General features: G+C 36.1%; 1 protein-coding gene across 1 annotated transcript in view; it reads right to left on the reverse strand.

The window, feature by feature from the left end:
* The window catches only part of Ccdc7 (coiled-coil domain containing 7), a 95,383-nt gene that overhangs the window by 15,494 nt on the left and 68,845 nt on the right, over positions 1-11,044 (reverse strand). Inside the window, exons 14-15 of the mRNA XM_023701944.1 lie at positions 8,311-8,365; positions 39-104 (exon numbers count right to left, since the gene is read on the reverse strand). Of these exons, the coding sequence (XP_023557712.1) occupies positions 39-104; positions 8,311-8,365 (121 nt within the window). The remainder of the gene's footprint in view (positions 1-38; positions 105-8,310; positions 8,366-11,044) is intronic.

Raw genomic sequence — 11,044 nt, forward strand, 5'->3', positions numbered from 1 at the left:
TTATCATAATAATTTTATGGAAACATGATATTCTTCACCAGTAATGCCTGTTTAAGTTGTTCCTGAAGGGCTTTGTTCTCAACTTTCAGATCATCTGCTACTTTCTAGGGGGAATAAAGATAAAAAGGTATTATTTATGGCATTTTTATGAATTTCTTTTTACAAATTTTATTTTACGACCACTTATAGATAGCCATGATGGTTATTTGAACACACACATCTAACTTCTTTGAGTTAAACAGAAACTTTGATAGCTACAAAATTTCTAAATTTCAAGGAGAAATTAGAGCAAGGACATTGGAACTTAGAAAATAGACTTCTAGACCTGCCTGGAATTATCTACTCAAATTTTATATGACAGGAAAATACTTTTTTCCCCTGTATTATAGAGAAGGGTCTACAGGGTGTTCAGGATCTCACTACTAGATCAGACTCGTGGTGATTCTCCTGTTTACAACCTCTCAAGTGCTGGGATTACAGGCACGTGCCACCATGCCCAGTTGCAATCTCAGTGTGCCTTGGGGGTGGGGCCGGCACAGCAGGCCTGGGGATCAAACCCTTGACCCCTGCACCTGCTTGCAGGTGCTTTAATCGATGAGCTATTTGGCTGGCCCTAGGAAAATAATATTCTATCATAAATATTTATTTAATTACCTGGGGTCTCTTTATAGAGTAGCCTACTCTGTGTTCTACCAAAGCTTTAGAAAATTAAACTACAGTGATGAGACCAACTAGATTTAACTAAATTTTACACATGGAAAAGGAGAGCAAGAGAATGAGAATATTTTTTGCATGATGTTAGACTACTGCACATGGCCATAAATTCTTTATAGTTGCTCATATGAAAAGGTAAATCCTAGTCCCTCACTTCTTGCAGTGACCTGATTTGTCACTTATTGGTAAACAGGATACAAGGCAAATGATGCTTTGTGAGATCTGAATTTAGGCTTCAAAGCACGTTTGGGTTTTGTTTTATTTTCTCTTCGAAACTTTTACATACCACCAGGGCTAGCTCCCTGGAAGGCAAAAGATGGAAAAAGGTCTCATCTGTCCTGGTTGTCTCAGCTGGAACCTCAGATATACGAGTGAAGCCATCTAAGATAATACAACCTATGCTAAATGGGCAACTGAGAAATAACCTGTCTTGTCTCTAAGAGAAATGATGAATCTGCTACTTTAAATCACTGTTTTGCATAATTTGTTATTTAGGAAAAATCTGACTGGTTACCTAGTAATAGAAAATTTACACTATTTTATGTCACTAAGACATTCATTAAAACTGAATGATGTTAAGGGCCAGCCAGATAGTTCAGTGGACTAAGGCGCCTGCTTCAGCATAGCGCAGTGTCTGGAGTTTGATCCCTGGTGTGTGCTGTGTTGGCGCTGCCCCTGAGGTGTGCTGAGATTGCGACTGAGACTGTGCATGGTGATGCACCTGCAATCGCAGCACTTGGGAGGCTGAAAACAGGAGGATCACCACGAGTCCAATCTATGCAGTGAGACCCTGTACCAAACGCAAAAATTAATAAATAAATTGAATAAAGTTTATCATGACTTTATAAATGGCTGTCAACAATTCCTTTCACCTTTAAGTATATGCTACTTAACTATGGACATCCTTATAGAATTTTAAGGCCTTATAGTTTCAGTTTATGAAAAAACCTTTGTCATCTTCTTTTTCCTTTTGTGTTCTTGTAAGGACCCTGGGATAACTAATGAATGCTGGGATACCAGGCACATGAGAGAAAAATATCCAAGCTCCCTGTAGTCACAGAAAAGATTTCAGTCAAAATAACAGCAAGCAAAGCCATTGTTCAGTTTATCTCAAAAAATCCATGAATAAACCAGTATTATTTAAATAAACTTAATTTTACTAAATTTGAGGATAATTTGATATCAAGTAATAAAAACTTCTGGAAATGGAGTGAATAAACAACAACAAAAATCCCCCTAAAACTTGTGCTAATGGTTTTGGGTTCAACAGGACAGCAGAAGCTGGAAGGGTGATAATGAGACTAGGACTGTAATCTTCAGAAAGAGTAAAAAAGCTGTGTCTACACACCAAAGGAATGTAAAACACTGTACGAGGGAATTCTAGAAGGAAGAAGACTAGAAAATTAATTAATACTGGAGCTTGGTGATGAGTGAGGGACAGTGCTATGTAGAACAATGAACACTTAGGCTTAATAAAATTGTGGATTGAGCTAAAGAAATTCCCAGATAAAATGGTTATAGTGGGCTGGGGATGCAGCCCAGTGGAACAGTGCCTACCTGGCAAGTATGATGTCATGAGTTTGACTCCCATCACCAAAAAAAAAAAGTTAATAGTAATATTTGGTTTATATCAGTGACATATAACAAGATTATTACAAAAGAAAAATGAGGTAGAATATTGGGCATGATGTCAATTTTGTCATAAAGGTATATTCCCATGTTTATTCTTTAGAATATTATTATTGATGAGCTATTAATTTTAATTTTATGACATATTAAACACTAAGTACTTAATCGGAAATATATCAAAAAATAAAGTATTGAATTAGTAATATTACTGAGTGTTAACAAACAACAAAATTTTCAACATCAACAAAATTTGAGTGACTATCTGTAACATGTTGACTAGTCAAATATGTACTGTCTTCTTCATCATATAAACCAAAGAAGTCTGTATTCCTTGTATCTGTGTCATTTAATTCTTGTTCCATTTCACTGTCACAGACACTTTGGTTCACATGGGCAATTTCAAAGTCATTATTTCCATCTTGCATAGACACCTGATCTGATGATTCAATTTTGACCTCCTCCAAAATGTAGAAATCTGGCTTCTCATGTTTCATTGCACTAAATTGGCTACTTCTCCCAATAAACCCACATTCCATTATTGTAAAGTACATGTTTACATGTAATTACTAGAAGAAGAATGGTATGGGTTTATTTACCTCCTCCCCATGATGGTCAGAAAAACATACAAAATTTGTGACAGCACTTAAATGTGGATAAAAATCCCAGTTTGACTCTTTTATATGCATGCCACTGCCATTTGTTATGCCAAGTGGCTAAGCATACATATTATTTCTTATAAGTAACATAAGGCACAGCTACTGAGAAACACAGCAGGCTACTATTATGCTGAAGTACAAATTTATAGGAGAAAAGTGTGAGAGGTTTTTAAAAACACAATGCTATGTCCCTTTGGTAGAAGGACTTTTTCAGTTTTAAAATTGAAAGTAGAGGTTAACTGAGAGGGAACCCAGAGAATTGGCCTCTCCCTTCACAGCTGCTGGGATCCAGGTGACCTGAGAGGGAAGCCCTAGAGACCTGTCCCTCCCTTCACTGTTGCCACACCTGAGATAAACCATGTGGGAAGGCCCAGAGACTGGAGGGAATGCCAGCAATAAAGTAGAGACCTGACTAGGGCACATGGAATGGACAGTTGGGACTAGTGGTATGCAAAAGTCTGAAGCAACAACAGTATGAGCCAACAGACAGTAACTCAGGTGAACCAGTGTTGTGCTTGTGACAAGGACACAGGAATAGAAGCATGTGAGTGGGACAACTCTTATTCTCTCAATGTTTTTCTTCTCTTTTCTAAATGGCTGGGGATAATTTATAATCAGTTTTATTATGCAATTATAGATTTTTCACCTATGGTTTGAGGTAAAGCATTAAGAGTTACCACTGTTTATTAGTTTCTAAACTGTGTTTCATGCTATTGTTATCACTAATTATACTAGTTTAGGTAGGATGTCATATCTGTTACAATCTGTTGTTCTCTGTGCTATAACAATACTGGAAAGCTCTAGAGTTTTAACCTCACCACACTACCACAAAACTGGGGACTAAACCAAACAGATACCAACATCTTACTCTTAACTGGAAAGGTAGGATTTTGGTAGACACAAATAACTTCCTGCACATGAAAAACATCCCAGAACAGACTTTTCATGAAGAGGACTTCAAACAATTGATGTAGATATCTATTACAAAAATATACAAAGATCAAACAGAAAACAAAATAAAATTTTTTGAAATTGAAAATGACAAGATGCAATCACTTTTTGGCTTTTTGGCTAAGACCAAGTGAAAATGACAAGATGAAGAATCAAAATGCCATCTCAGACCTCCAGCCCACCCAAAACAAGTCCACAAAGCATGAAGATAGAAGAAAATGGAAGACACACACTTGAAATTTCTAAAATGATGGTAATGAAAGTAAAGAAACAAATCCATGAGGCTACGAAGGAAATCAGGTCAGAAGTAGTCTCTCAGGTAAAATGGAAATGACAACAATCATGAAGGTAATGCTTAGCAAGTCTAGAGCAGAGATAGATTAAAAAATAAAGGATGACAGGAAAATGAAGGAAATCATGCAAGATCAGCACAGGAAAGAAACAGAATTCATGAAAAAGATTCAAACAGATATCCAGGAAATTAAAATTTCTACTGAATGCTGGTAAAAGTGCTTGAATGAAACTGAAGATAAGACCTTGAAGATAGGATCATGGCTAGAAAGGAAATACCTCTTGAAAGTAACATGAGATCAGGAAATAAGGATTCAAGAGCTGCAAGACAATGCAAAGAAAAATAATACATGACTGACAAGTACCAATGGAAAAGCAAGCGTCAACACAAATGACATAAAAAGGCTTTGCAAAAGTAATAGCAGAAAATTTCTCAAACATGGGAACTGAATGTGACATACAGCTCAATGAGAAAATATAGAACTCCACTTAGCTGTGACTAAAATAAATGTACACCAAATGTATAACAATCAAGATCCCAGAAATGAAGCACAAAACACAATATTAAAAGCTATTAGAGGTTGGCCAGATAGCTCAGTGGACTAAAGCACTTGCTTAGGCAAATGCAGGGACCAGGATTTGATCCCTGTCATGCCATGTTGGCTCTGCCCCCAAGGCATGCTGAGATGGCAATTGAGACTGGGTGTGATGGCGCACACCTGTAAAGCCAGCACTTGGGAGGCTGAAAACAGGAGAATCACTATGACTCCAATCTATGTAGTGAGACCCTGTAGACCCTGTCCTAAATACATAGAAAAGAATGCTATTAGAGAAAAGAAACAAATCCTCTAAAAAAGGAAACACCATCAGAATCACAGCAGACTTGTGAACACAAACCCTCAAGTAAAGAAGAGCATGGGGAGAAGTATGTCAAGTTCTGAAAGAAAACAATTTCTAATCCAGAATGATGTACCCTGCAAAACTATATTTTAAAGTTAATAGAGAAATAAAATACTTCCATGACAAAGAACAACTGAAGAAATTTATGACCACAAAACCAAACCTACAAAAGAGTCCTAAAAGATATTCTAGAAAGAGATAAAAATTACCACAACTTCAAGAACCACAACAGAAAGAAACCACCTATTGGGGTAAGCAATTAAATGGGGGTGGGTGGGAAGCAGGAAACCAACAGTGGGAAAATGACATGACAAAAATAAGCCACAACCATCAATGTAAATGGCCTCCACTTACCAATCAAAAGAAACAGACTAGAAGAATGGATCAGGGAACAAAATCTGCATATGTTATATGCAAGAAACACATTTAATTCTAAAGGACACTCATAGTCTGAAATTAAAAAACTAGACAACCATACTCTATGCAACAGGAACACAAAAGAAGGGGTAGCTATTTTGTTTACAGACAATGTGAACTGCAAACCAACCATGATCAAAAGAGACAAAGATGGTCACCACATACTTGTTAGGGGAAAACTTCAAGAGGAAAAGACAAAAATCATAAATGTATAGGCAGAAAATATGAGATCACTCAATTATATCAGACAACTATTAATAGAAAAAAATCAAAAAAGCAATAGTGTAATTGTCAGGGGGCCTTTATACTCCACTATCATAGAAATAGGGTTGGTTTAACACTGACTTTACCCCTTAGGCCAGCACTCTTCTTCCGACGACAGTCATAAATCCTGATGTTCTGATGGCTTTTAACTACATTATTTTAAATCTATATTAGAAGAATAACTGGAACAATGATTCTCTATACAAAGGGAACTAACAATTCATTTAAAAACTACAGTTTTGTATGAGCCACTAAAGCATTTTAAAGTGGATATATTGTAATACAAATTGATCCTATTCTTCATGGTGCTGCGGTGAAACAAAACAAATCTTCATTATAGCACAGATGGGCAGAATTCAAATAGCCATATTTGCAGCTTAGTTTTAACCACTAATTTGTCCTGTAATCATAAATTGGTCACTTTTTATCTTCTCCTAACTTCTATAAAATAGCCTAGATTGGCATGGTTTCTATTAGAATGTTAGAGAAGGTACATCAATTCGCTATTACATTCATAAACACTCTTTCCAGAAAAATATACCTGCACAGATAATTCTGATTCTAAATTTAAAAAAAAATCTTAAAGGAAGCTAGAGAGTCCTAATATTTGTAATACAATGCAATATTTTAAGAAATGGGGATTTAGTTCTGAGCTAAGGTGATCATCCTCACTTTGGCATCCTTAGTAGCTAAGACAAAGCAGCATGCTAACTCACTTGGTTAATTTCCTTCTTAATATACAAAATAGTTCCAACTAAAATAAGGTGGTAAGTGATTATGGCAGGTAGAATTCTGAGGGCCCTGATCATGGGGATGCATTCTAGCTAGTCCCTTCCCAGTGCATGTGGCACCAGTGGTTTCCTTCTAGAGCCCTCTCTGTCAACAAGATGCCCCATGACCCAAGAGCCAAGCATTCAGGTTTTATTGCAGTGTTGGTACTTTACGATAAATGAGTTTGGGCACTTGGTCTCTACAAAGTTCACCACCACTGACATAGAGCAATGACAGGATGCTGTCTCTTTTATTGGGTTGCACTGTACGGTAAGAGGATAGGATACTTCCATAGTCAACTTATGTTATATGATTTTTGTCGCAGATTCTTGAAAAAGAAGAATACTGCCATGAGGTAACCTGGCTATGGTAGAGGGCTTCAGAGAGAAAACTGTACAGTGCCCACTGCAAGTAGCTGATGTCTGTTCTACCCACTTAGCTTGGAAAAAGGCTCCCAAGTCACAGGCTGAATAGAGCCCAGTGGACACTCTGATGGTGGCCTGGTGGGATCCTAAACATGGGTCATGTTCAGAGTCCCTGTGAGTTAAATTGCTTCTGCTGCTATGTTTGTCTAGCTACCAAAAAATTAATATAAAGTTGAATTTTTTACATTCAGTGTCTAACTGACACTCTTATTTTCCCCAAATGTATTAAACCATGTTTTTGAATTATTCAGATGTATACAACCTTTATTTAAAGCCATTTAGTGAAATGGGGGTACGAAAAGTCTCATGTGTTTAGAAGGAGACTGGATTACAGGGGATAGTATACTCATTAGTAGATTCATACATTGATGAGCTGGATAGCTAAACACACTTTCACGAAGTAGGGCCCAGTTAGAGGTGGGTTATTGTGGGTATGACCTGAGAAAAGGAATTCTTGTTCCTGGGTTTTCCCACACCAACCCTGCTTCCTGATTAACTGTCCCTAACCACACCTTCTGCCCACACTCCTTCTGTCTTGGAGTTGACTACAAACTGAACCTACTGAAACTGTAAGCCAAAATAAAAGTCTCTTTTTAAAATTACAGGTGTTGGGTCAGAGAGATAACTCAGCAGCATACATGCCTGCCAGGCAAGCATAAGGTCCTGAGTTTGATCCCTGATACCACAATAGATAAATCAATCAATCAATCAATCAATCACAGTTGTTGGGTATCTTACCTTAGTGACAGGAAAACTGACTAGTACTGATGCTATGGTAGCTACTAAAAAACAAACAAAAAGTACACCAAATAATAGAACAATGAGCTACTTATATATTCCTTTTGGACTGCATAAAAGATAGTGAGCTATTTAATAGGAAATTTCTGAAGCATATTTTTTCTATCTTCTTTTTATAATCTGTAATTTTTGGAGAAAAGAGTAACTGCTTCATCATTTTAATGATGGAATACATGAAGATCAAATAGTTAAAAGGAATTTATTGAAAGTCAGATAACTCTTAAGTCCCTATTATGACTCCTGAAATGGTGTTCTCTTCTTCATATATTTAAGTAACCAAAAAAACTTTTAAAATCTTGATATTATATAAATATGCCTGGATTTACCATTTTATTTTCAAAAACTAAGAAAAGTGAGTCATAAGGAAAGACCCATTTTAGGATTTTAGTACACATACACATACATGTCTGTCACATATGTACTAATGTTATCTATATGTATTACTATCACAGAAGTTAGTAATCAGACATAGACTCATAAAAGGTGTGTGTTACCTGGACTTGAAGCACGATGTCTTTCATTTTATGCTGCTGGGCTATAGTCATCTTCCTGTAATTAAAATGATTTAAATATATCCTGATAAAAATACATCATTGCTCTTTGCTTTATTAAGGAATAAGGTAAACCACTTAAAATGCATAGATGTATTTTGAAAAAAACTAATTTAATTACTACATGTTTGCATTACATGGTAATTACATGGCTTGTGGGGAATTGGAGTTGGTATATGCACATAACGCATCTTTAATTTTTTAATCCCATCCTTCTCCCTTTCCTCTACCTTCCTCTAACACGTGGTTCCCCTTTCTTGGTCCCACCCTCTCTCTGTCAAAAGATCTAGCTCTCTATTTCCTATTGTCTATGTTTTATTTTGGTTTTCATTTATATTTTGGGTTTCTCCTATGATAGAAGCCATGAGATATTTAAACTTGTATGGCTAATTTATTTCCCTAAATATTATAATCTCAAGGTACATTCATTTCCCAACAAAGCATTCAACTTTATCCTTCTTTATGACAGAGCAGTACGGTATTGTACATAAATTATATATTTTCTTTATCCATTTATCTTATTGATGGACATACTGACCGTATCCAAGATTCAGTTATTATGACTTTTGCTTCTATAAACAAAGATAGACATGTATAACAGTGATATGATGTCTTCTAACCTTTTAGAAAAATACACAGAAGTGTCACAGTGCTGTCAAATGAAATGTCTAGTTATAGTTTTTTGAGGGTTCTTCATAATTATTTCCATATAATGGTTCTATTAGGTTCTTTTTTCACTGCAGCCTTTCCAGAACTTGTTATTGTCTGATTTCTTGATGATAGCTATTTTTCTGGAGTAGAGTCTTACTGTTGTTTTGACTTGCATTTGTGTAGTGACTCAAGATACTAAATATTTTTTTTTCTTGTATTTATTGGTCATTTGTACTTCTTCTGTGAAGTGTCTATTCATTTCAGCGGTCAATTTTTGACTAAGTCTTTTGTGAGGTCTAGTCTTTTTGAGTTCTTTATATATTCTTGATATTAGAAAAGGCAACAAAGAGAAATCCAGGACATTAAAAACTTTACTGAAAATGTGAGCAGCAGAACTGACCAATGTGAGGACAGAGTGTGATAAGTAGAGGACAGGCTGATGCTGGTGGCAATTACACAGAGACACCTTGAAAATAACAAGAGACCATGAAACATTGACTCTATAACTACTAGATTCTGAAAAGACTAACCCATCATTAAAAAAGAAGACAAAAAAATGGCATTTAAAAACCTGTTAACAAAAATAATAGAAAAATTCCAGGGGCAGGGGAGATGGCTCAGTGGAATAAGTGCTTCCCTGGCAAGCGCAAAGGCCTGCGTTCAATCCCCGGTTCTGAAAAAAAAAAAAAACCAACCAAATTTGGGAAAATAATTTAACACAAAGACAAATGAGGCACCCTCAATCCTAAATAACCATGGCCAGGAAAGAACTGCTTCATGACACACCATCAAAATCCCAACAGATAGAAGTTTAAAAACTGCTAGAAGAAAAGCAATGAATCATCTATGTAGATAAATCTGTCAGAATTAGAGCAGAATTTTCAACACAAACATAAAACAACTTGTGAACCAGACTAAAGGAGAATTAAAATATGTTCATGTCAAAGAGTCTCTAAAAAATTCTTGCCCACTAAACCAGCACTACAAAATATTCACAAGTATAACCTAGAAAGAAATAATAAGGTTAAGAATACTGGGAGCTCTAGTGTAGGAGTGAGCATTTAAGCAGAAGGGTAGGGAAAGAAATTAGTAACAGTAAAATAATGTACTGACAAGAATAAGTCAGTGTGATGAAAACAGAATTCAATAGCAAAAGAAACCACAGAAGGGATGCAAATGCATGGAAATTGTTAAGGCTTGTGTCTACATGTGCTCCCAAAGCCTCATGGGGCCACAGGTGGAGATTTTCAGAAGTGGCTGGATGTAAAATGTGTCTTGTGTAAGAACATGATTTTGGGATTGATTTATGGTGTAATGGTAGGATTAACAATACCCCAATCTGGTTATGACTGCTACCCACCCTAAGATGAACAGCTTGGATAGAATATAAAGGGCAGACAGAGGACTGTTGTTGCTGCTACTTGCCACTTGCTGCTGCTGCTTCATTATTATGCTGCCTTCTACCCACCATGAACTATTTATTCTCTGGATGCCCCTTTGGCATCCCAACCTGCTTTGGAGGCAGCCAACTCTGAACTGAAACCTCTGCACTGTGAGGTAATAAACATTTCCTCCTTTAACTTTGGGCATCAGGTGTTCTGTCTCAGCAAAGAGAAAAAGACAGACTTTAAACAATATGCTTTTGAATAATCAATAATCCATAAAAGAAATCAAGGGAGAAATTAGACAGTTCCGAGAATCAAATCATAATGTCAGGGCAACATATCAGAACTTATAGGAGATAAAGAAGGTAGTCCTAAGAAGAAAGTTTATCACTGTTAATGCCTACATCAGAAAAACAGAGTGAACCCAATGAAGTAACCTAATGATGTACTTCAAGGATGTAAAAAACAAGAATAATTACATTCCAAAAGTAGTACAAGCAAAGAAATTATAAAGATCAGAACAGAAATTAATAAAATTGAAACCAAAATATAATACAAATAATTAATGAATCAAAGAGATGGATCTTTGAAAGAATTAACAAAACAGATAATCTCTTATCCCCTAGCGTCTCTCTCTCTCT

This window comes from Octodon degus, unplaced genomic scaffold (assembly GCF_000260255.1).
Source record: "Octodon degus isolate 3935 unplaced genomic scaffold, OctDeg1.0 scaffold00144, whole genome shotgun sequence".
Classification (NCBI taxonomy): Eukaryota; Metazoa; Chordata; class Mammalia; order Rodentia; family Octodontidae; genus Octodon; species Octodon degus.